The 24,891-nt window shown below is 57.6% G+C and overlaps 2 protein-coding genes and 2 non-coding genes across 7 annotated transcripts in view; 3 read left to right on the top strand and 1 right to left on the bottom strand.

Moving 5' to 3' along the window:
* The window catches only part of SMG6 (SMG6 nonsense mediated mRNA decay factor), a 243,419-nt gene extending 230,300 nt beyond the window's left edge, over positions 1-13,119 (top strand). Inside the window, exons 16-19 of one of the 2 annotated variants that reach the window (XM_038548499.1) lie at positions 4,321-4,474; positions 7,421-7,632; positions 7,944-8,025; positions 11,357-13,119. In XM_038548499.1, coding sequence (XP_038404427.1) covers positions 4,321-4,474; positions 7,421-7,632; positions 7,944-8,025; positions 11,357-11,487 — 579 coding nt within the window. In that variant the 3' untranslated portion in view covers positions 11,488-13,119. The remainder of the gene's footprint in view (positions 1-4,320; positions 4,475-7,420; positions 7,633-7,943; positions 8,026-11,356) is intronic. The other variant, XM_038548500.1, reaches the window with a different exon arrangement.
* A 141-nt stretch (positions 13,120-13,260) lies between these two features.
* On the bottom strand, positions 13,261-19,256 carry HIC1 (HIC ZBTB transcriptional repressor 1). 3 transcript variants are annotated; one of them, XM_038548516.1, is made up of 2 exons: positions 19,092-19,256; positions 13,261-16,267 (listed from the first exon to the last, which is right to left on the bottom strand). In XM_038548516.1, the coding sequence occupies exon 2, from the start codon at positions 16,245-16,247 to the stop codon at positions 14,106-14,108; it is 2,142 nt and encodes a 713-aa protein (XP_038404444.1). In that variant the 5' UTR covers positions 16,248-16,267; positions 19,092-19,256; the 3' UTR covers positions 13,261-14,105. The 3 variants fall into 3 exon arrangements, with proteins under 3 accessions (XP_038404444.1, XP_038404445.1, XP_038404443.1); XM_038548517.1 differs by lacking the exon at positions 19,092-19,256 and adding an exon at positions 17,730-18,144; XM_038548515.1 differs by lacking the exon at positions 19,092-19,256 and adding an exon at positions 16,611-16,858.
* Positions 19,257-22,143: 2,887 nt separating this feature from the next.
* Positions 22,144-22,205, top strand: MIR212 (microRNA mir-212). Its single transcript, NR_049381.1, has one exon. It is a non-coding gene; the product is annotated as a microRNA mir-212 (primary transcript).
* A 322-nt stretch (positions 22,206-22,527) lies between these two features.
* On the top strand, positions 22,528-22,587 carry MIR132 (microRNA mir-132). The gene has a single exon (NR_049382.1). It is a non-coding gene; the product is annotated as a microRNA mir-132 (primary transcript).
* Positions 22,588-24,891: the final 2,304 nt, after the last annotated feature.

Here is a 24,891-nt window from a genome sequence, read left to right as displayed (position 1 = left end):
GGTGGCGGATGGTCCTGCCTGCTTTCTCTCACAAACGCAGCATCTGCTCCCTCTGGTTTCTGTGGCTCAAGAAGGAACTGCCTATCTGCACTTTTTGGTGGTTATCTCACCAACTCTTCCTATTTTTTATTTCATTTCCATTTTTCCATGTTTCATTAAAAAAAAAAAAAACCCTTCTATGTCATTAAAGAAAAAAAAGAAACAATAAGTATCATGAGTCTTATCATAAAAATCACTAGTCCTCTCTGTCCCCCCTCCCCATCTCCCATTCTGCCCCTGAGTGGTTTCCCCAGAAGTTTTCCCTCCTGGATATTTAGAAGGTGACACGTGGAGCTGGGCAGGAGGAAAGGAAAGTGACACTTGTGAAGTAACTGATATGTGTGGATCAGGCATTTTCCTAGATACTTTCATATATGGAGTGAGCACAGAAGTTTGCTGTGGTACAGAACTTCTCACTTCTGGTGAAGACATGGCTCTGGCCAGAGAGGCCCAGGATAACTGATTCCTGTCACCCAGGAGAGAAGGAAGCAGCCCCACTCCCTGTGGAGCCCTAAGCAGAAGGAAGACCTGAAAAGGCCTTCTCTTGATGTGGCTCTGCTTCATGACATGGGTTCTCCCAAGTTCCACAGCTCCCATGTGAGCTAATTGTGTTACCTTTTATTTGTAATTCTCAGTGTCTCAATTTTTAGTGGGTCAGCATCCCCAAATCATCCCCACTATCTAGAAGGAACTTAACCTGTGAAAGAGCCCTTCTCCCAAGCCTGTTAGCTTCCTCATTAGATGTTATTGTGGATTATCTCTTTTCCAGTTTCCCACCAGCCTACTCAAGGATGCTCTCATACTTCAGAGAAAAGTTGGTCACTTCCAGAAACAGAATTGAGTTCTTTTTTCTTCCACGCTTGATGACAACTTGGTCCTTATTCTCAGTGATCTGATTCAAAGCATCCATGCTTTCCTTGAGTTCTCAGTTCATTCTCCAAGGACCACTGTGGCCCAGTCTTAGCTGCAGAAGGAGGGTTCCTGTGGAACTCTCCTTCCGGGTCAGCACACTTGACTCCAGTCCAGGGCCAGCCTGTCTGAATCACAGCATTCCGATTGAGCCCCCCTCACCCCCACCAGAGGCTTCTGCAGCTTTTTACTCATACAAACAAAAATAAATCTCACTACCGGCCTCTGAACTCCGCAGCAGCTTGCTTCCCCCGTCTCCCCAAGCGTCCCATGGCTATGAGTGGGGACTTGGCACTCTCCCCACCGACATCACTTTTTCACTCCCTGCGCATCCTGTGTCCTTCTCTCACCGTGCGACCCAGAGATCAGAATGGGACGTGACGGCCAGCACAGGCGCCGTGCACAGCTGCCAGGAATCTGACGGGTAAAATCTGGAAAAGTTGGGAGGGCAAATGCTAAGTGTGCACGTGTGCGCGCATAGGCGCGCGCATGCACACACACACACACACACACACACACACACACCACCACTACCACCACCAGTAAGAGAGGGCCGGAATCACAGACACCACAGAAGAAGCCTGCAGACTCCCAGTCCCTCCTCAGTCTGCCATTCTTTTGAAGGGGCCTGGGCCAGTGTCATGACCCAGGTATGACACCCCTTCAAGGCCCATGGGTACCCCAGGAGAAGGGGGAACAGCTTCATTTAACCTCCTGAGACTCCGTCAGGGTATGTGGGGAACAGGAAGCAGTTGTGTGGTGACTCACTAGGCAGAGCCAGGTTAAGGGAAGTTGTCTGCGGGCGTCCCTGGGACCGGATGATGGCAGCACAGCTCCAACCACCCTCATATAGCCTGACCCCACCCCACCCCTGGGGAACCAGCAGGGCTGCCACCTCCCTAAGAGGCTGTGGCCTTTGTTCACCTTTCTGGCCCTGAGCCAGAGCTCAGAGAATTCAGACGGTTAGAGATTCCCTGTACCCTGCTCCTAGGCGCTGCTTCTGCCCTGCCCTCAGAACACACAAGTGAAGAGACGCCTGGGTGGCTCAGCGGTTGGGCATCTGCCTTTGGCTCAGGGCGAGATCCTGGGATACAGGGATCGAGTCCCACATCGGGTTCCCTGCATGGAGCCTGCTTCTCCCTCTGCCTGTGTCTCTGCTTCTCTCTGTGTGTGTCTCTTGTGAATAAATAAATTAAATCTTAAAAAAAAAAAAAAACCACACACACAAATAGGCTGTCCAGCCCCCACCCTCCCACCCTCCCTCGGCCACCTGGCTTAAAGGCCAGCTCTCTAAAGGTGGAATTACCGGTACAGGGTCCAAGGAGCTTATTACTGTTCATACAGAGTAAAGAATGGCAGCCAGTTCCTTTTTAGAGTCACACCAGAGCTGGACTATCATTTCTGGAGGCAGTAAAACTAAGATGTGAAGAGTCGCAGTGGGGCGGTGGCAGAGACCTAGTGCTTAACTTAGGACCGTGAGCCCCTGCCCTCTCGGAGCCTGTGTCACCATTCTGTTCCTTCTTACCCAGAAAGGCAAAGATCTGGGTGCCTGTGATACCAAAAAATATGTTCCTGGCAGTGGAAAAGCTGGATAGAGCACAGCAAGACCTGGGGAAATGAGCAATGGGAATGCTGCTGCTTCCTTATGAGGAGGAAGAGTAGAGTCCCGAGCTGCTAAACAATGTTATATGTCTGTTATACCTTAAGAAAAGATAATTTTTTTAGAAAATGCCCCAAGCCGAGTTTAGTGGAATGTGTGTCATCCTATAGTTGGCAGCCCCATGGGGAGGGACTGTGACCCAAGTCCCCTGGGAAGATGGCCAGCAGTAGGGGTACTTTCCCCTGATGAGGTGAGAGCAGTAGGAAGACCAGCAGACTGGGGCTCTCAGCTGCAATTCTCATGCCTGCCAGTGGCCTGTGGCCTGTGCCTTCCACCAGCTGTGGTGGCAGTGGCAGCAACGACTTAGTCATAGGAAGAGGTCCCCAGTAGGTCACAGAGAAGCCACCCCCAGCATTCAGAGGCATGCCCTTTCAATTTTACTGTCATTGCCAGTGAAACCTGAGCGCCTCCCTCACTGACTGTTAGTGGCCAGGCCCAGCACTGTGGGACCCATCTCAGTTGGCACGCACATCTCCTCCCCTGCCTTGAGCCTGTGTCTCTACCCTTGCACGTTGGTGTGTGGCGAGATCATGAGGTGGGGTGACAGGACCAGTCCCTGCAAGGCTTGTACTGGTGCCATCCTGCTATGTACACAGGGAGCACGCCAGGCAGATGCCAGCAAATCATTTTGCTTCTTGGCCATGGACCCACAAGAGGAAGCAGCACAACAGCAACCATGTTCTCGAGTGACAGACATACCCAGAGCCTATCTCAAAGGCCCTTCTGCCACTCAGGGCTCTGTCAGACTTGAGAAAGTCAGGCTTTCACAGATGTGTGTGGAGCTTCCCTGAAGGATGTGAGCCTCCATCAGACAAGGCCTCAGCCATGTGTTTTTCGAGGTGTGGTGCACAGGCCACTCACTGGTGCTGCATGAGGTGGTTTTTTTAGTGATACAGAGGAGACCTTCAGCTTCTTACTATGGAAGTATAACTTGCACTAGTAAACTTGATACTGTGGTTATCATTGCTTAAGAAGTGGCTAAGCCAGAAAAAGTGAGTTGACTTAAAGTCAATTTAATGAAAGGTATCAAGTAATAATAGAATAGATCCTACAAAAGTGCAGCAAAGGAGCACAAGTAGAACACAAAGACTCACGTTGAAGAAACGCTCTGCTGGTGAGTTGGGGTGGGGGGTGCAGTTCTCAGTTGCTCTTTGCAAGCATGTGAGTTGGGTCCAAATCCATCACACTCCTGCTGCGGGTATTAATGATTTCGTTGTTGGTGGCGGCACTGTTTTTGTGTAGCCGTTGAGTGTGACCTTTTTTTTTCCCTAACTACACAGTAAACTGAAATAACAAATGATACATGTATAACGTATTTGCACTGAGCAGTACCCCTTTCTACGCTGTCTAGATAACATCAGTGAAACCATTTTCATGTCCAAGGAAACTGACTGACTCTCCCTGGTTGACTTTTAGCCCAGGGTCTTACTTTCAGAAACCTGTTATTATTAATCCCATCAGGGTCCACTCTGTCCCAGGCAGGGTTTTAGGCACACCTCATTCCTCAGGCTGCTTAGTCCAAGTTGATTTTTATTGCAGTGCTTTGTCCAGCCCTTGGGCCTGACCCTCAGGCCTGACAGGGGCTGGCTATCCCTCTGGAGGGGGAAGAGTTTCAGGGGGCAGGATGCTGACACACTGTGAAGTCAGGGTCCTGGCTCATCCACCCGCTTGCCTACTCACTCTGGCTCACTCACCATTCTGTGTCCCTGTAGGCTGTCCTGGAGGACCAGAGTCAGATGAGGCAGATGGAGCTCGAGATCAGACCCTTGTTCCTTGTACCAGACACCAACGGCTTCATTGACCACCTGGCCAGTCTGGCACGGCTGCTGGAGAGCAGGAAGTACATCCTGGTGGTGCCCCTCATTGGTGAGTCAGGCCAGAACAACCCTGCACGTGTGCTGCAGCCCCCTCTACACACATGCCCCACAGCCCGGTGGCTGGGCAGGCAGAGAGCCCTGCTATGTGTGTATGACAGGATTTGCAGGGAAGTAGGGTATGCGGGGGGCAAGGAAATTTGTTTAATAATCAAAGCAGTTCAAATTATTATGGCTGATCCATGGCTTAAACTGCTTGAGCAAATGGACTCCTGTGTCCCAGCAACCAGAGGCTGCATGAGCCCAGCCCTTGTTTTTATCCTTATAAAGCTTGCAGTAAAACAGCAAAGCTGGTTCCCGTTATTGGTAAACACTCAGCCCTGGCAGATAACGGCAGTGCTGCTGGGTGGTCTGGCAGGGAGGCTGGGAGGATTTTGAAGTGGTTAGATGCCTTTGGTCTGATTGTCTTGTAGCTTTTCATGATCATTCTGTTGGTTCGAGGTAGCATTCTTCTGGCTAGTGTCACCCTAAGGCCAGGCTGATGGAAACCCTCCAGAGCAAGCCCTTGGCTCATGCCTGTGGATTCCTGCCACTTGGGCCCTCACCACTGTCTGGTCACTGGTGCTGGTGCAGGGTCAGCATCTCAGGACCCAGCTAGCTCTCTTCCACCCTCAGGCCAGAAGAGCCCAGCTGGGCTGTCTCCAGGGAACTGTCTAGGCACTGTCTTAGTTCTTGGAGCTCTGTGGTGGGTCAGCCTGAGGATGGGCTTTGAGCTCTGGGCTCCTAATACAATTGATACAGCTGATGGCTATCCTATGGAAGGAGAGGGTCTGGGAGGTGATTGGCTTTTCAGTGTCTCCTTCTCAGAAGCCACTTGGAGCAAGTTCGGGATCCTCATCCTCTGGAAAAGCTGCCAGACTGGCAGTCTGCCTGCCAAGCCACCTCTGACATCCATGCCAAGATGTTCCATTGGGCCTCCCCTCCTAGTCCCAAGTGTCTTAGTGCCAGAGGAGGGTGGAAACAAAGGGCAGGAAACATCCGCCCCTGCAGAGGCTATAGAACCCTGGGGGGTTGTGGGAAACACGTTAGCACCACCTGAGAATGTTGGCACTGAAGCAGCCCTCGTCCCGCCTCCACCCTCCCTGTCTTCCTTCCCCCTCCCCATGTGGCCTGGCCAGAACCTCTTAAATCCAGGCCTTAGACCTAAGGGAAGGCCTTCTGTTCTTCAAAAGTAGAGCAGCAAGACCATCAAGTTGTTTTAGCTTCCTCTCTTCCCTCACTGCATCCTGGGATGGGATAGCTATCCAGATAATATGTCTCTGTTCTTTCCTACTCCGGAGATTTTTAGGGGAAAGAAAGTGAGTGGTCACTTTTGCTAACAGTCAGGAAATGGATAACTGAGAGATTGCTGACATCTCAGGAGCTCCCTAAGACTTGGAAAGAGTGTCAGACACCATACCAGGCTAGCCAGGTTCTTGGTCCTCAGCACCGATTGTGCCCCTACTGTGTGCTCACACTCTCCTTATTCCTGGAGGATCCAGCAAAAGGCAGAGCTGTAAGCCCTTGGCCTTGAGAAGCTTGTTCAGCAGGGAAAGCCAGATGGTGGGGAGGGAGCAAATATATGAGAAAAAAAACCCTGGGGAGGACACACATAGAATAGATAGATGCCCACCCCCCCACTCCGTGGGTGCTAGGAAATGACAGCTCTGCCACAGAAGGGCAGGGCCGCCTCTTTGAACCTTCTTCAGTGGGACAGTGTCCCGACTCTCAGGATCTGTAAAGGGAACTCCTGTTCAGTGAGGCTCCCTCAGTGGATTCCCACTCTGTGTCCGGAGGACAAAGGGTTAAGCCGACAGCCTTCCCTGCTTGTTTCTTGTCTCTTTAACCTGCTTCTGCTCCTTAGACCTGACCCTAGCATGAAGAAGCCCCGCCTGGTGCAGAAGCACAAACAAGCTTCCCCTTTGAAGCCTGTTTAGTTTGGAAGCAGGAAAGGAGATTTTGGGATGGAATACCAGTTTTTCGTGTTTGATGTTCTGTTTGCTGTACCATACACTCGTCCACCACTACTTCCCAGCCTCAACCATACATTGTGTGGACATGCAGCAGTCTCAGGTTGATGAAAGTCTGGGCTCTGTGTGTGTGTCTGTGTGTGTATGTGTATTCCCACAAGGCCCTTTCCAGAAAGTGTCTCCGAATACCCAGACAGTGAGTGCCAGGCTCACCATGGAACAGCATGCTCATGCCGACTCCCTGAGCCATGAATCATTGCACTGAGGAGAGGCCTCAGACCCCAAACTCTCCCGGAGCCCCCAAGGAGTACATATTTCCCACTTGACCTCAGGCTTTTGGCTGGAATTTTGGAAAGAATCTTCACCAGAAAATGAAGCCGTGTCCCAGACACATAGGCAGGCAGACACACACACACACACACACACACACACACAAACACACGTGCAATATCAGGAGTAGATGTGCCAAGGGCATGGTTTGAGGGATACCAGGGTCCTTGCAAGTAAGGCTGTGACTATTGCTTCCCATTTGGTGACCTCCCTGCACTATGCCAAGGGATGGAGCAGAGAACTCTGCCCCATATGAACTGCTGTGGTTGGAAATCCAGATTGATGAGGGGGAGGACCTCTTGTCCTTTAGTGGCTACCCTTGCCTCTCCTGAGAGACCCTTTCAATTTGATCCTATAACTGAGGAATGTGATTAGAGGGGCCAGGTTTCTTCCTCTGAATACAGCAGCTCCAGAAAATCCCTGTAGGTTCCTTCTAGGAGGAGGGTGGGGCCCAGAGGAGGAGGCATAAAGATAGAGCTCTGTGACAAGTCAGGAACACTTCTTGCCCCCCCACCTTTCCCTAGCATCATTGGAAGACTCCTGTGAACAGGATGGAGCCTGTAGTCTGACGGGGGACTGGCTGGGAAAGTGAGCCTAAAGTGTGAGGACAGAATTGTTGATTGCTGAGGCTGATACGTTGTGGGACTTTGTCTTATCAGTGATCAATGAGCTGGACGGCCTGGCCAAGGGGCAGGAGACAGACCACCGGGCTGGAGGCTATGCCCGTGTAGTGCAGGAAAAGGCCCGGAAGTCCATCGAATTCCTCGAGCGGCGATTTGAGAGTCGGGACACTTGTCTACGGGCCCTGACCAGCCGTGGCAATGAACTTGAATCCATCGCCTTTCGCAGTGAGGACATCACTGGGCAACTGGTAAGACCTGCAGCAGAAAAGGGGGAGCCCATAGCCACCCTCAGAACAGGGTGTCCAGGAGCTCGGACAGCTCAGGCAGCCCAGACAGCTTGGGGGCAGGCAGCTACCATCAAGGCCCCAGAGGGGCAGTTCTTTGTCCCCTAGATCACACTTGGCACAGTTGGGCCTGGCCAAGCAGGGCCAGAACATGTAGGGGAGGGACTCTGGGATGTGATCCTCCCCAAGACCCCAGATGGCACAAGTATACCTGTGCCTCCTCTGAATGGCGCCCCCTCCTGCCCAGTGGCATTTCTTACACTTTCTTCCCCCAGGGTAACAACGATGACTTGATACTCTCCTGTTGCCTCCACTACTGCAAAGACAAGGCTAAGGACTTCATGCCCACCAACAAAGGTACAGTTTTGCCTCTGCCTCAGGATCATCCATACCCTCAGCCTTAGGGAAGGGTCCCTTCACCAATTCTGGCCTGGGAAGGTGGATGCAAGCCTGAGGCCAGCCTTCTGGAAATCCTACCTCTCTGTCACAGCTCCCCGCATCCCAGGTGGACCCTGGGCCAACTAGGGGTGACCTAGCCCTGGAAGCCAGGCTCTAGGCAGTGAGCTTTCCCACTCAACATGACTCCATTTCCTTTCTTGGGTCTTCAGTGAGTCCTCTGACAGCAAGAATGTCTATGATTCAGTGTAGCTTATTCTGGCCATGGTCTCCTGAACCCAGCCCTCTGCAGCTCTGAGAGGACAGTCCCCACTGGTCCCTAGGGCCCACCTTCCTTTTCCTGGCCACTCTCACCCTCTCAGTTCATCCCTAAATGTTTACCCTCCAGCAGGCCAGTAGTGGAGGTACTTCCCCAGCCAGTAGTGGGCCTTTTCTTCCTGTCTCTGTGTCATGTGACTTTGGGGGCAGGCAACAGATTGAAGACTGAGCCCTCAGCCCAATTTTCAAGGGCTCCTTGGTGACCAGTAGACCTGTCTTTGGGCCAAAGGCCCACTCTGGGACTCTTCAGGTATTTTAGCACCGCATCCTCAATCCAGAACGCTTTCCTGCACAGCCCTTCAGAGTCAGCAGGGCTTGGGTATTTTCTGCTCCTGGCTCCCAAGACTCTGACATGTCTTCCTAGGACATCCTTGCTCTGTGTTATCTGCGGACTTGGGCATTCTTACTGCTAGGTTTCTAACTATGTATAGGGAACTACATCTTGTCATTTTCTTTTGGTGGTTGTTGCCCATCTCACTTCCCTGCTCAGTTTGCTAGCCCTGGCTTCCAAGCCGGTAGGGAGGTTGTCTTCTCTTCTGCTGCTCCTGCCACCTGTGTCCATGTAGCCCCTCACTCCTGCCTGGCTTTCTGCATCAGGGGCTCATAATGAGCCCACAGTGCTGTTCTTCAGGGGAGTCCTGCCACGATGCTTGCATGTTCTGTCCCTTGAGGCCAGACCTGGAGCAGTGAAGTGGTAGAAAGGGGTCCAACAGAGGAGCTTGGGCTCTGCTCCCAGGCAGCTTCTTAGAGGGGCACCTTCTGAGAGAGAGGTAGGCAACCTTGCAGAAGGCCTTGTTGAGAAGTATGGTTCCAATACTGCCACGGCCCCACCCAGCCTCGGAACTGTTTCTTTCTTAGCTGAGACACATTTTGGCTTTGGCCTTACTAGTCTCTCCACCCCCACTTCACCCCAAACAGCCTGCAGGAACCCATTGCCATCCTGGGGACCGCCCCTATCAGAATTACATCAGCAATGGCTAGTGTAATCAAACCCCATTTGTCAGTGTGAATTCTTAGCAGATTAACTTGTCAGATTCACAGAGAAACCGTCACTAAATGTTTATGTGTAAACGATGTTGAATTTTAAAATCATGTGGATTATGGCGGATGGGGCCTGACAAGATGACAGTCTCTGGTTTCTAACAAAGTGAAGTTACCAGTGTCAAAACAGAGGATGTTTATTGTTAAAAATGTCTGAAAGTATCCACAGAAACCCCTGCAGACCCCTGCCAGCAATGCTGGGCCTTAGTCGTCTATCCTAAGGCCTGGGACTCTCTTGGTCTAAGCCCCAGGACAGGAGCTGTGGGGCTACCTCGAGCAGCCAGCTGGGAACCCCAGAAAGCACAGCCAGCACACCCACGCCTGAAGGGCCAGGCCCAGGCAGCAGAGCCATCTAAGAGCATCATCTCTGCTCATGTGGCCTTTCCTCTCCCTGTCTGCCCACCGCAGCCCTCACCTCCCACCCATTCTCCTTCCGCCCGTCCCCTTCTCCCACCAGTGTCAGCCTCATGAGCCTCTCCCTCCCTCTTCCCCCAAACTCCTCCCAGGCTGACAGCCAGTTCTCAGCCTCCCCGCCTGGAGTTGGCAAGCCTGAAACTGCTCAGGTCCAGACCTGGACACTTGCAACTGCCCAGCCCCGCCAGCCCCCCCGCAGTTAGTAAGCCCCGCAGGACATTTCCTGTGCCTCACTGTCTGCCGGACCTCCGTCAGGAAATACCCAGCCTGGGACTAAGGGCTGAGGGGTGGGCCTACCACTGAGCGGCCTGACCTGGGGTGGGGATGTCACTCGTGTGGGTACTTGGCCCTGGCTTAAATTCTCTCCAGTACATTGAAAGGTTAGGGAATTTGGAAAAGAGAGGTAGTGGAAGACATCTTGTTAAGAGGTCATCTGAAAAGAACAAAGGCTGCTTGTGCTGATACAGAAGGGGCTTTAAAATATATCAAATTTGAATAAAATAGGGGATCCCTGGGTGGCTCAGTGGTTTAGCACCTGCCTTCGGCCCAAGGCATGATCCTGGAGTCCCGGGATCAAGTCCCAGGATTGAGTCCCACATCAGGCTCATTGCATGGAGCCTGCTTCTCCCTCTGCCTGTGTCTCTGCCTCTCTCTCTCTCTCTCTCTGTCTCTCATGAATAAATAAATAAAATCTTTAAAAAAAAAACATTTGAATAAAATAAATATGGCTAGTATGATTGTAATGTTGTTGGGAAAAAAGCTTATGTAACAAGTATATATACTTGCACATGGGCATCAAAAAATCTCAGAGTATGCATAGATCTTAGCCCTGAAGGGAGAGAACCAGGAGGATGACTTTGACTTTTCATTTCCTTTGTCCTCTTCTGTATTGTTAGAGGTTCTCACCCTTTACCTTTACATTGATTACTTTCATGTAATAGAGGAAATTGCCTCTAACTCAGCCATCTTGGCACGGCTCTACCAGGGACCCTTGCTTGCCCTCCTCTCCTCAGAGCTACGTTGAACTAACCCTTCTCCTCACATCTGGGGGCCTGGATACACTTTAGATTCCATCTTGAGCTAAAGCAGTAACCTGCTAGTCTTGGAGGGAGAGGATGCACAAGAAGAGAGGAGTCATTGTGAGCCCAGGACCAGCCATGCAGTCCGAAGGAGCAGAAGGAAAAGGGCTTCATCTGCTCCCACAGTTCAGTGTCCTGGGAGAGGGGTCTGTGGAGGCCAGTGGCATGGGCAGATCTCTGGGCATGAGGCCACTAAGTCCTGGGTTGGAGGCTGGGGTCTGAAGCAGAAGGCCAGCCCTGGCCCTGCATGGTCCTCCCTAAGCCAGTAGGGGAGGGGTACCCTCGTTGATGGCGTGAGGGAAAGACTTGTAAAAGAGCCAAGAAATAACTGGCCCTGACCCTTCCTGGGCCACATTCCCCCTTGGAGAGAGGAGAGGGAGCCTCTGCCTCTCTCTACCTCCTGCCCTCAGTGAAGTCCTTCTACTCTCTCATGCCTACAGAAGAGCCAATCCGGCTGCTGCGGGAGGTGGTGCTGTTGACAGATGACCGCAACCTGCGTGTGAAGGCACTGACGAGGAATGTGCCTGTGCGGGACATCCCAGCCTTCCTCACGTGGGCCCAGGTGGGCTGAGGGGGCCACACTGGGGACCCCCCCCCATGGAACCATTCCTGAGAGGCCACCAGGCGCCCAGTGTAGCACCGAAGATGCCCACGTGCCTGAGCCACCAATCCACCCAGACAATAAACCATCCTCTTCCAACCCACACCGTGGCCATGCTGTGGGGGAGCTGCTCCTCACAGAGCCCCTCCTGAGGGTCGGGCGGAAGCTGCTGGGACCCTCCTGGGCTGCCAAGATTTAGCAGAGAGGTGGCTGGCTGCAGTGACAGCAGGTGGGTGAGCCAGACAGGCCGCCCATGATTTCAGCCTTTCTCCCTCCCCCTGTCTAGTTCAAGGGCTTGCAGAAGGCCTCCTCAGCCCAGGGACTCAGCCACTCTCTCAGCTGGAGATAGAGCAGGGGATTGCATTTCCATCAGGTGCAGGTGAAACGATGGGTCCTTTTAATCTTCACAACCTCTGTCCTCAATGTGTCCCAAGAGGCTTTGGTCATGCCATGAAGAGAGTGCCCAGGGTGTGTCTTCTCTGGACACCATGTCCCCAACAGCAGCCCTAGGCCCCACCTTTTGTACCCCCTGCCCAAACACACATCCATCACTGCTCTTCTTCCTGTCCTTATCATTCTGGGTCCATTACACTTTGCCACTCATTCTCCCTTGGATGGTCATGGGTCTAGAGGGAAGGGACATCTGGTCTCAGGCTCATGCTTCCTGGGTGGCCTTTGCCTGCTCCTCTCCCTCATTGGCCTTCCTTTTGCTCTAGTTCCCATTTCACAAAATTTCTTCAGACTCTTCTCAGTTCCCCCCCTCCTCTCAGCTCCCTCCCTCCCTCCCTCCTGAATCATCCCCTTATCCTCATTCCCTTTCCTGTTGACCCCTCTTACCTCCCTCACATTCTTCACCTCAGGTCCTTGCCATGGGGGTTCCCACTCTGACTCTTTCTCCTCTGGTACCTCTTCCTCCTCTGTGGCAGGAACCTAATAAAGCTTTCCTGCCTTGGCCTTCTTTCTCAGGCCCCTGTGCTCTGAGAAACTTCCAGGTCCTGCAGCCCAGTCTGAGGTAGGGCGGCCAGTGCTTGAGAGGGGCATTGCCTATCCTGGAGTGTACACCATTTTTAGCTTTGACCTGGAAGAAAGAATTTGACAGGGGACCTTTTGGCCTTTGAGGTTTTGGTTACCTCTTTAGCTGGCACCTGTGTCCCAAGACTCATTCACGGGGCTTCCTACTGGAAATGGGTTCTCCCAAACCTGGGACAGGGATGAAAGGAACTCGGAGGAAGACAAGACTTTGAGGAGGATCCAGGAGTAAATTTTGATGGGATCAGAGAGGGCATCCCTCTGAGCTCCCTGTCTGGACTGTACAGCCTTCCCAGAGGATGGGAGCAAAGCTGTACCTACCTCCCTGAGGCCCGAGACTATACCAGGAGGAGGAGGTACTGTGCAGGAGAGCCACCAGTGGTTTGGGGGTATGAAGTCCCCCAGGACCTCAGAAGACTGGCTCTTTGGGGTACAGGGTCCCGGATTCTCCTGTGAGATCCTCTCCCCTGGATGAAGGCCAATGACTAGGTGGGTGGGAGACCCAGCTCTCTTTTCTGTCCCATTTGCAGCACTGGTTTTGTTTTCCTTAATAAATTTTTAGTTATGAACATGCCTGACCTCTTGCCCATCTGTCTCTGGGACTGGGGAGGGAAGAAGGTCCCAAGCCTCTCTGCACCTGTATGAGGGTGCACATCGGGCCCCTCCACCCACCCAGGTCCTTATGCAGGGCGGAAGAGAGCAGCAGGGTCCAGGGTCCTTGGTTACTGCTTTATTGCTGTTTGGTTCGAGTATAGAAAATGGAAGCGGCTCTGGAAGAGCCTGTGTACAAGGTAGGAAATATACAAACGGGGAGGAGGGAGCTAAAGAGACCACATTCCAGCCCAGCCCAGCCTGGGCTCCGGGTGGGGGGCCGCCCGGGGCGCATGCAATAAATATGGTCCGGGGCCCCAGGGAAAGGAGGGATGGGGAGGACACTGCGGGAGTGGGAGACCGGTAGGCCAGGGCTGTCTCAGCCCTCTGACTCCAGAGGGAGGGAAGGGTTGGCCCTGGGGCTAGTGCCACTTGTGCAAAATGAGGAACTTCACATTATCAGTCCCGGGGCGGGCGGGAGCAGGGGGTGGGGGGCCCTCCGGCCGGCTCAGTCCCCTCCCCGCTCCCTAACTCTGCCCGACGCTCCGACCCCAGCGGGGAGATTCACAGTGAGAATGGGTGTGGTCGCAAGGGCCGGAGGTAGGGCCGGGAGCGCCCCAACAGTGACACCCCTCCCTCCAAGAGCAGCACGGAGCCGGGGGAGGGGGCCGACGAACCACAGGAAGAGGCGGAGAAGGGCGGGGGTCTCCTTTGGTCAAAGCTGATATCAAAAATATAAATCTCCCTTCCCCCATCCCACCCCCGTCCCGGGGTTTCACCCCCACCCCCACCCCCGGGCTAAGGCACAAAGCAGTGAGGCCAGGTGGGGCCGCCGCCACTGCGGCGATGCTGCCGCTGCTACTACAGTTGTCCGGGCGCGGGGTGCCTGCTCGCGCTGCCACCGCCGTTCCCCGGGGACGCGGGCCGGGGCCACGCGGCGGCGACGAGGCGGGCCGGCAGGAGGCGCTCTAGGTGGGGGAAAAACGGTCGATGGTCCGGCCGTCGGGTCCCGCGGCCAGGTGCGCTCCCTGGCTCAGCACCTCGGCCGCCTTGTCCGGGCTGAGGCCCAGCTCCGCGGTGAACTTGGCCAGCGGGTAGAGGCTCTCGAGCGCCACCTTGGGGTCGTGCAGGAAGTGCGTGGTCTGCGCCAGCAGCTCGGCCGCGGCTGCCTTGTCCTGCTGCTTCAGGCTCAGCTGTTCTGCCGTGAGTCGGGCCACAGCAAAGACGCCCTCGGGGAAGTCGAGCTTGCCCTTGCCGTCGGGGCCGGGGACGCCGGGTAGCCCCCCCAACCCCGCCAGAGCCCCAGCTGCGCCTGCCGCGCCACCCACGGCGTGCATCTTCATGTGGCTGATGAGGTTGCGTTGCTGCGCGAACTTGCCGCCGCACACCTGGCACTCGTAGGGCTTCTCGCCCGAGTGTATGCGCATGTGCTCGGTGAGGCGGTACTGGCGCGTGAAGCGCATGCCGCACGCGTCGCACGCGAAGGGCTTGAGACCCAGGTGGCTGCGCATGTGGCGCGTCATGGTTCCGCGCTGCGTGAACTTCTTCCCGCAGATGGTGCACGGATAGGGCCGGGTCAACCAGTGCGTCTTCTCGTGCTGCCGCAGCGTGGCCGGGTCCTTGTAGCTCTTGTCGCACGACGCGCAGCGGTACGGCCGCAGCAGCTCGCCCAGGCCGCCCGGAGCCCCAGCGACCTTGTCCCCACTGCCTCCAAAAGGGGGCCCCAAGCCGGCGGCCCCCGCGGCTACCTCGGCCGCCTCGGCCCTGCCATACAGCGCCTCCTCCTCCTCCACGTGAGCTTCCACGTGTGCATTCAGCTGCTCCGAGCTGGGGAAGCCCTTGCCGCACGGGATGCACACGTACAGGTTGTCGCCGAAGCTCTCGGGCTCGCCGTAAGCCAGGTGCGGGCACGGGTAGCCCTCGAGGTGGCCGCCTGGAGGGCTGGGGTCCTCGCTGCTGCCTGTCTCCTCGCTGCTGCTCTTGTAGTCGTCGCCGTCGCCGCCCGCGCCTGGCCCGTCCAGGCTGCCCTGGTAGCGCGGCGGCGCCAGGCCCAGCGGGGGTACCCCGGGCGAGGCGGCTGGGTCCCCGCCGCGCTCCTCACAGCGCTCGCTGGGGGAGCCGCGCTCCCGGCCCAGCTCGTCGCCGTAACTGCCCAGGCCTGGCTCGTGCTTCATCCAGCGGTAGAGGAGGCTGGGCCCGTCGGGGCGGCCCGGGGGCTCGGGTCCCGGGCTGCCGCCGCCGCCACGGAACGGGTCCGGCGGCGGTACGGCCTCCTCCAGCTTCTGGAAGGGCAGCGGCGGCAGCGGCGGCAGGGCGAGCTGTGGCTCCTTGTAGGCAGCGGGGCCGGCACTGGGAGGGCTGTCTGGGCGGGAGGGCAGGTCGCGCTCGCCCGGCGGCCGCTCAGGAGGCGCGGAGCCCGGCGGGCTCTTCTTGGACAGGTCCAGGCCGCAGAGCGGGGAGCAGCGGCGCTCCGGGGCGCAGAGTGCGGAGGCCGGGCCGGGGCCCGAGGCGTACAGCTCCGCGCAGTGGGTGTTCACAGCGGCCTCGGGGCCCGAAGACGGCTCGCCCGAGGGCGGCGGCGGAGGCCCAGCCGGGGACGAGTAGCAAGCCTGGATGACGGGCGTGGCGGCCCGAAGGCCCCGGCCCGGCCTCCCGTAGGGTGCGTAGCCGCCGCCGCCGCCGCCGCCGCCCCGCAGGTGGCAGTACTTGCCGTGGCGCTTGAGGCGCTTCTTACACAGCGCCACGAGGTCGGGGATCTGCAGGTAGCTGGCGGCGGCCAGCACGGCGCCCAGGCTCGGCTCAGCCCCCGGGGCCACGGCCGCCGCCGCCGCCGCCTCTGCGCCATCAGCCAGGCGGCCGGTGTAGATGAAGTCCAGCACCAGGCGGAACACCGCCGGGCTCACCATGTCATGGTCCAGGTTGAGCAGGTTGTCATGCACCACCAAGGACTTGAGGTAGGCGCTGCTGGCCGCCAGCACGTTCTTGTGCGCGCGGAAGAGGGCGTTCTGCACCACGATGATCACGTCGCACAAGAACCCCTTGGTGCGCTGGTTGTTGAGCTGCAGCAGCAGCTGCCTCGAGTGGCCCGGCGCCTCCATCGTGTCCAGCATCGTCTGCCCAGCACACTCTCCTGCAGGGACACACCGCAGCCGGGTCAGAGCCTCACCCGAGCCCTCGAGCCCTCGCTGCCAGGATCCAACCCGGCGCTTCTCCCCCCAACTTCCCCTTCCCCTCAGCTCGGCTGGGGCATCGCGCGCGGCGGCCTAGGCGCTGGCAGAGGGGTCGGCGGCCTCCTGGTGTGGAAGCCTGGGCCGGTGGCCTGCACCAGAAGGCATAGGCGAGTGGCTGGTGGAGAGGAGGCCAGGCTGGACCGCTCGCCCAGGCCCGGCTGGCACCGGGCACACAGGCTGGGGTCTGGGGACTTCCGAAGGAGAACACTGTTTGGGGGAAGTGACCCCTTCGGAGACAGTTACCGGATTTGAGGAAAATGTCCGCTTCAGGAAAAGTCATTCAGGGCTGAGAAGTCTGCCCAATTGGGATACAAGGGAGCCGAGTAAAAAGCGCCTCCCGCCTCGGGAGAAGTTGCCCCAGCTGGGGGAAGTGATCCCGTGGAGGGGTGCGCGGTGCCCGCCGTGGCGCCGCCCTGCCCGGGGGCTGTCAGGCCTTCAGTTGGGGCCCGGGCGCGGCCGCGGCGCGGGGAGCGGAGGCAGAGGCTGCGGTGGCGGCAGAACACGAAGGCCGGCCCCGGCGCGGGGAGGGCGTTATATCGGGGCAGGAGGCTGAGGCAGGAAGCAGGTGGGGGGGAGGGGGGAGCCACGCAGCTCCCAGGGGAGGGAGGGGGCAGCGCCCCGGGCGGGCACGGCGCACAGCCGGCTGCGGCCCTGACCCTGGCCTGCGCCCCACCCGCGTCCTGGCCCCGGTCTCGGCCTCAGCTCTGCATTCGCGGGCCCCGGCGCCTCCCTCCCCAGCTCCCTTCGGCCCCTTCTCCACGGGAACTCCGCCGCCCCAAACTTGGGGAAAAGTTTCCCAACTTCAGACAGGCCGGGAGAAGCGGGCCAGCCCCAGTCCCTCGACTCCCAGCTTTTCCTCTCGGCTCCCAATTTCGGCAGCCAGGCGGCCCTGGGGCCTGAGCGGAGCTCGGCGCTCCCCTGCCCGCTCGTTCGCCGGCCCACCCTGCTCCCCTCCTGGCCCGCAGGGCCTCGCGGCCCGTTACCTGCGGCCGCAACCCGACCCGGCTTCCCTGCCCGTGGCGGTGGCAGCTCCCAGCCGGCGCCCCACCCGCCCCGCTGCCAGGCGCCGAGCTGTGCCAGGGCAGCGCCCCTGCCAGCCCCGCCCGCCAGCTCCCCTTCCCTTCCCTTCGCCTCTCCGGCCCATGTGCGGGCAGAGTCGGGCCCGGGCCGCTGACCCCGGCCGTGAACTCGGCGCGGAGCAGCGGCCCGGCGGTCCCGAGTCCTCTAGGGGCGACACCCGGAGTCCTGGACGCCAGCCGCGTTGGGGCGCCCAGGCCGAAGGATGCGCCCGAGGCGGCCAGCGCGTAAGGACCGGGCCGTCCGGATCCCCTGTCCCTTCTGGTCCCGAGGTTGAGGACCCACCTGGGGGGCATGTCGGAAGCCCCGGGCCCGGCTGCCGGCGGATCCAGGGGGGACGTGGCTGTGCTGCCCTCCGCCCGCCGGGGCCCCGGTCGGTCTGTCCTGCTGGTCCGTCCTCCCCGCGTCCTGGTCGCGTCTCAGCCCCGCCGCGCTTTCCGCACACTCTTATCTGGAGCGGCCCGGGCCGGCACGCGCTGCTGCAGCTATGGCGCCACCTCGCGGCCGTGCGGGGCTTTACGCGACACAGTCGCGACCTCCCTACCGCGCACCTGGGTTGGGCTGGAGGCTCACAGATGTGGAGCCGGAGCCGGAGCCGGAGCCGGACCCGGGAGAGGCCTGTATTCGCAGGCTCACTCTCCCAGAGGTGCCCCCGTGAGGACCCAGTATGCCCCGGAACCTCGAGCGCCACAAACTCTGGGGTTTTGAGCTAAACTTTCCCATGTACCTATTTCTAGATTCTCACATTGCCTCGGTGTGAAGTCCTGCCCGCAAGGAGGGGACTCTGGTGGCAAGTAGACGAGGGGAGGGAGATTACAGAAGTCCTAAGAAGAAAGTGGACAAGATCTCGGGGAGCGCCTCCTTAGACATTCCTGGCTGGGACTGTCCGTTTATACCCGCCGCACCCCCAACACGCCCACCTTCATTCAGCCACACGGGTTCAGGTGTGCACAGAATAAACCCATTCGCACCCAGACCTCTCCGGGCACTGACACCTGCGGGCGCGCATGTTGGCGCTCCCTCCCCCCCCCCCCCCCCCCCCCCCCCCCGGCTCTCTGGGATAGTCCAGAGGCTGTCACGTAGGGCCTTCCATGAGCCTGGGCAGGGCTGTTACCCAAACAGCTTGCCCTGAACTTTGGAGGTCTCTGGAGGGAACTCCGGATATTCGACTGGGAAAGGCTGGACAGCGCCTCCTGGGGATCCCGCAGAAGCGACCCCCCCCCCGCAGTCCCCAGGTTCCCCGCGTGAGCCATTTCGAGGGACCTGCTTGCGCTACCTCGTCTCCAACCCCCTGACCCGAAACGTGACCGCAGGGACTGCAGCCCGGGATCCCCTGGCAAGGTTCTGCCTCCCACGTGAAGGCCCGGCTCTGGCAGGTGACGCCCTCTGGGAGGGAGGGGACCCCGCTCTGGCGCGTGGGCACGCGCACCGCTACCCCGGAAGCGGCCCCGCCTGCCCCCCTCCGCGCTGCATCGGGCCTGTGGTGAGCGCCGGGTCTCCGCGGCCCACGCAGCGCCTCCTCCCCGCACCTCCTGACCCCGGCCCACACGCCGGGGGGTGGGAGCGGGTCCCCGAGAACGCTTGCGGCTTCTGATTGGCTGCGCCTCCCTCAGCCGCCGCGCGCGAGAAGCTGGGGCGCAGCGTTACCATGGTAACCGCTGAGGTTCGCGCAGATCCCGGCTCTCTCAGGCCTCGGCGAGCTTAGCAACGGCGCGGGCTGCGGGGCTGGTGGGTGCGGTGCGCGCCGCCCCTCGCGCCATCCTCCACCCCGGCGCCCCCGCCAGAGGTAGTAGCTGAGTCACTCATTGAGGGGCCGCCTGCGCAGCCGCTCGCGGTCCCCGACGGACAGTAAGGTCTCCGGCGCCCCCCAGAGGCTCTCTCTTTCCTCCGCTAACGTCTTCAGGCCTTGGGGGCCAGGTGGTGGTTGTCGGTTCCCGCTGGTTCTCCTGACTCCCACCGCGTCCCGACCCTGTCCTCACCCTGTTTCTACTCTGTGTTCTGGGTTCATTTTATTCCAGCCCTCTCCATCTACCCATGGTCTCCTCACTAGGGTTGCAGGGAGATTCCAAGAAGCTTCCGGTGGGTCATCTTGGCCGCGGAGTGGATGTGTTGTGCGCTGAAGGGGAAAAAGGTGTACGGAGTGCTAGAGAAAGGCGGGAAGGCTCCTCGGAGGAAGTGCTCTTAGGACTGGGCTTTGATGGGTGAATAGGAGTTCTTCCCCTAGACAGAAGGCAGTCCTGGAGAAGAGAACCACAGGGACGAAGGCTGGAGGCAAAAGAAAAAAAGTTGGTGGGCGGACTCCAGGAGGTTAGATTCCAAATGTTGTGCAGGACCTCTCCGACTTCGTTTCTGCTGTAATCTTTTATCCTTTTGAAAGGACCAGATCCTAGCCCCACAAGGAGCCCCTCAGCCCAGTTTCACCTTTGTACAGTGTCCCCTGTGCCCACTGTCTTTGTTCTTCCTCAACACTCTCCCCAGATCCCCACTCCCTGAATTAACTCATTGACCCTATTTCTACCATCAGACTGTCTGTCTGTCAGGCTGTCTGTCTGATATATATCAGTATGGGAGGGTCTCTCAGACCTGCGAACCCCTCCTCCTGCCCGCTGCCTTCCTGTGGACTTCACACTTCTTCAGCCTGTGATCTTTCCCTCCCTCCCTTGCAACCACCCACCCTACTAAGGTGGCCCTGCTCCCCCCCACCACGTACACACACAATCCATCTTCTTTCTCTGAACACATTCACGCTCCTCCATTTAGAACTTTCCTCAGTTGATGGAGCCACACTCAAGTCTTTCTCCTGCTCTTGTTCAGGGAAGTTCTGCACCATATGGCGTAGGGTCTTCCTGTCAATTCATACCTCCAGAAACTCTAACTCCTTCAGGAAGTGGTCTTGCCTCTCCACCCTCTGGAGATCCCTCGCTATCAAGCTGCTGAGCCCTTGGTCTTCCTCACTCATTAGCACCCTCATAGGAGCTCTGCCAGTGCCCACAAATGGGTCCTGAACGCAGTCTGCTTGGTGCCAGGCTCTGAAACTGGCACTGCCAACCTGTCCTCCTCCCCTCTCTTTGTGGAGGCTTCCTCTTCCACTCACCCCCTTCTCCTGCCACCTTTCCCCCAACTACCCCCAGAGAGGAACCCCTTGCTCATGGCCAGAGAGGGCAAGCCACCCTTCTCAACTTTTCCGGGGTCTCCAGCTCCTGACTGGGACCTAGACCCCCCTATTTCTTCTCCACCCAGACCCCTACAAAGCCTCTGAGAGCCCTGGGCGCCCCTACTGTTCTTCCCCTATGTCCCTGACGCCAGAGCTCTAGATGTTGCTTTGGGGGGCTCAGCAGGTCCACCCCAGGGTGACGACACTGAAGGTGGCCATGCGGGGTGTAACGCCACCGAAGGTTATCTTGTGACGTCACAGCCGTCGGGTCCAGGAACTGAGAAGTGGGAGTGAGGGGCTACTGGGCGAGCCCCTCGGAAGGCCGGGGGAGAGTGGGACTGCACCCCCGTGTCCCAGAGTCAGTAGAGGTGTAACTGGCCACCCGCCCTCCCCGCACTAGGCTCCCGCCGGCCCCCAGCCTGCAGTTCCGGAAAGTTAACCCTTTGTAGACCGGTACAGGGGCCGGCTCCCCTCCCTGTTCTTGCTTCCGTGTGCCCTCCTCCCCCTCCCAACTCCCCGTCGCCTTTGTCCCCTCCCAACCCCCCGCCTCGCCACTATAAATAGCCGCTCTTCCCGTTTCCTAAATTCCCTGCTGACGTCGGCAGCGCGTCAGTGTGTAGGAGCGGCGGCCGCATGAATGAGCCGCCGCACGAGTACTACGCGCGCCTATAAAAGCAGCCGCGCCAGCGGTGCTGCGGGCGGCGAGCGGGAGCGGGCGCGCTGCGGCCCGACAGGTAAGCGGGACTGACCGACCGACGGGCTACAGATGGACCGATGCACGGACACGGATGGGAGGGCCATGAGGAGACCGGCAGACGGCAGGTTGAGGGGCCCCTACGGGTGGGATTGGGAACAGGGTGGGGGACGAAGATCCCCTCGCAGCTGGTGGAGCCGGGCTGGAGGCGTACCCAGAACCCCGTGCTGCACCTGCCCGCGCCCGGATGAAGACGCAGCCACTTCGGAGAAGCAGCGAAAAGAGGACCGACCCCAGGGTCCCTGCGACATTTCCTAGGGTTCCTGCGCCATCCAAGAAAGTGAGGTTAAGGTGCTGACGCCCCAGAAGACGCGCCCCCACCTCCCCCTCCCCGCAGCGCAGTGACTCAGCCTCGCTACCCCCGGCCGGCGGAGCAGGGCCGCCGGCGAAGGATAGACACCCACCTGCCCGCCGGCCCAGCCGCAGCTCTCTCGGGACCCCCACCCCGCATCCAGCCGGGCTCCCCCTCCCCGTCCCATCCCGTCGGGCTGGTCCCTTTGCGCCCCTGACTTCCCGCTTCTGCGCGAGGAGCTGTCCTCTCAGGACCAGGCGGGGGCGGGGCCTCGGCCGGACTGCCCCGCCTCCCCCACCGAGCTGGGGGGACCCCCTCCCCGCCGCCGGAAGTGCCTCTCCGCAGGGACATATTTGACGTCACAGGGCTTTGACGTCAAGGGCCGCGTGCCTGTCCGCGAGCGCTAGGGCGGAGAAAGGCGGGAGATGCGGGGGAGGAAGAACAGCAGCGCCCCCAGCTGCGGGCGATGGAGGCACCCCCGCCCGGGCAGCGCGCCGGCACCTTGGCTCTAGACTGCTTACTGCCCGGGCCGCCCTCAGTAACAGTCTCCAGTCACGGCCACCGACGCCTGGCTCCGCCCCAGGACCGCGCCCCCGACCCCTCTGTCCCCCAGGATCCCTGAGCCCCGCGCGCGCGGTCCGCGCCGCCGCTGTCCGCGGTGCTGATCCAGCGCGGGCGCTGCCATCCGGCCGTGCAGTCCCTGGTCACCAGAGGCTGCGAGGGGCGGCCGGCTCACAAGCACATCGCACGGCCCCCGAGCCCGCTCCCTATGCGCGTGCTACCCCCGCCAGCCCCCTCCCCAACTCGCTGTCCTGACGTCTGCCTGACTGGAGCTGCCGCGGTGCAGTCAGCAGCGCGCGCCCCGCCCCCGCGTCTCCAGGGCAACCGTGGCTTTCGATTGTTACTGTGGGAACCGGAGGTAACAGTCTACAGCCATGGTCGCCCCGCAGCACGCCCACGCGCCGCGCCGCGCTCAGCCAGCCGGGGATGGGGGAGACCAGGAGCAGGAGGAAGCGGGGGCGGCGAGTCAAGAGCCGATGTACTGCGCGCGGAGGGAGGTGCGGTGTTGGAGGGCGGGCCACTCTCGGGTCTGACTGCTGCGTGTCTACCGAGACAGAAAAGGAAGCACGGGCTGGGGAGCATGTCTGACCGCCGCCTCAGTGACCGTCCTGTTCTCTTAGCTAAGGTTGTAGCCAGGGAACGGCGAGAAAAGGGGTAGTTCTGGGATTTGTGTTATTATTTTTATCTCCTCGATGGGAGGGAGACTGCTGGGACATGAAGGCCTCCTGGGGACTGAAAGGAGTAGAGGGAGTAAAGTTTTCTCATATGCCATAACCGCATTCTCCGGGGAACCCCTCGCTGAGTAGGCAGAAAGCAAGACTAATCCTTGAACCCATTCCCTGGTGGAGTTACAGCCTTCCCTCACTCTTCTCCCCACTCTCTCATCCTCTGATCCATGTAAGATAAGAAGGGTCCCCAACCCACAGGAAGCCAGTGTGCTTGTAAAGTAAACCCGGTAAAACATTGATGTATCAGCAGCCTCACCTCAGTCTGTGCTGGATTCTAAGTCGAGACAGTGTCTCAAATTAGCGCTGCAGTGGGAAAGTGAATATCAGAGGGGCTGAAGAAGTCCTATTGATCCAGTGAAGTGTGAGCAACGACCTCTTCGAAAACACGCGTCTGTCACCTGCCACCGCCAACACTCGCAGGGGCTGACTGATGGATTTCCCTAGGGACTGTGCTGGGAATAAATGGTTAATGCAACCCAGTCATGCCACTCATTAATCCAACTTTTTGTTACCTCTCCCTAATCCCTCTTTGCTAAACTTTTAAGACAATTGGTGCTGGTTTTACAGCTAATCAATGTCCACAAGCTTCCTTCCTCCCATTCAAGGACCCCAAGACTTAAATATACTTGATTCTAGAATCCAGGGGACATCTGTGAGCAGATTATAATGTGTAGTGCACTGGGAAGCAGGAGGTCTATCCTGGCTTCATCACCTACTGGTTATTATTTAAGGAGCCAGGTTGTTTCTGAGCCTTGTGTAAAATGAGGTAATATTCCTTTTTGGCAGACTTGCTCTAAGGATCAAATCAAAAGGTGCATAAAAACCTTTGAAAACTTCAGAATGCTATTTCAATCTTAAGTATTCTATTTAGGCTATTTGTATCTTTGTGAGGGGCTGGTGGCCTTGGGAAGACCCCAGCTCTGGACACTTAGGCAAAATGAACAGGGGAAGGGGGCACATCTTTCTGAGCAGAAGCTCTCAGACTGGGACTGTTGAGGGGAGCGATTCTTTGCTCAGGGACTCAAGAGCTTTAGGTATCTAAGATAGAGTGAGAAGTCAAAGAGAGAAATGGTAGGTATATTCTAAAGGAACCAAATGGTCTGCAATTTGAACGTATCTGGAGAAAGTGGTCGGTCAGAGGAGGGGTAGAAACCAGAGAACTGACTGTAGAGAGTTTTTTTTTTTTTTTTTTTTTTTTTTTTTTTTTTTTTTTTTTAAGTATCCTGTATCTCATTAAGTGCACCCCATCCCCAAACTTATGTTATGGATTAGAAAGATGAGACCCAGACAGGACATGTAGCCCAACAGTAGTGAATGGTGAGTGGCCTCTGCTTATCCTCTGAGTTGCAGGAGAGAAAACAATGACTAGTAAATATCTCAAGAACATGACTTTTGGATCTGAGTCCAACTTTGGGTAAGTCAACTTCTCTGTGCCTGTTTCCTCAGTTGTGGTATCTACCTCAAGAAATTGTTAAGATTAAATTGGGCAACTCTAAAGGCTCTGCTTTTCACAATATCTGGCATAGTTAGCACTCAATAAATGGTATTCCTATCCTCTGGACCTCATTTCCCCTAGATATAAATTGAAAATATTAGATGGATGACTTTTTAAAAAGGTTTTATTTATTCATGAGAGGCAGAGACATAGGCAGAGGGAGGAGAAGAAGCAGGCTCCCTTCAAGAAGCCCGATGCAGGACTTGATCCCGGGACTCTGGGATCACACCCTGAGCTGAAGGCAGACTCCCAACCCCTGAGCCACCCAGGCGTCCCTAGATGAATGATTCTTAATTGGAGAGATTTCTCCCCCTCCCTAGTGAAGTGCATGAGAATAACATGACAGAGTTTTTTTTTTTTTTTTTTTTTTTTAGCACGTATTTACCAGTTTATTTTCTACTAAGGCAGTGTTTTTTTTTTTAATAAATATTTTATTTATTCATGAGAGACACACACACAGAGA

This window comes from Canis lupus, chromosome 9, assembly GCF_011100685.1.
Source record: "Canis lupus familiaris isolate Mischka breed German Shepherd chromosome 9, alternate assembly UU_Cfam_GSD_1.0, whole genome shotgun sequence".
NCBI lineage: Eukaryota > Metazoa > Chordata > Mammalia > Carnivora > Canidae > Canis > Canis lupus.
The sequence above is the reverse complement of the archived record's forward strand: the minus strand, read 5'-3'. Positions and strand labels throughout refer to the sequence as shown.

What these genes read in the sequence shown, in the direction of transcription:
- HIC1 (XM_038548515.1), bottom strand. Translation starts at nt 16,647, where the DNA reads ATGACTTTTCCTGAAGCGGACATTTTCCTCAAATCCG. An exon ending in GGACATTTTCCTCAAATCCG is followed by an intron (nt 16,268 to 16,610) that starts GTAACTGTCTCC and finishes GTGTCCCTGCAG; the next exon opens with GAGAGTGTGCTGGGCAGACG.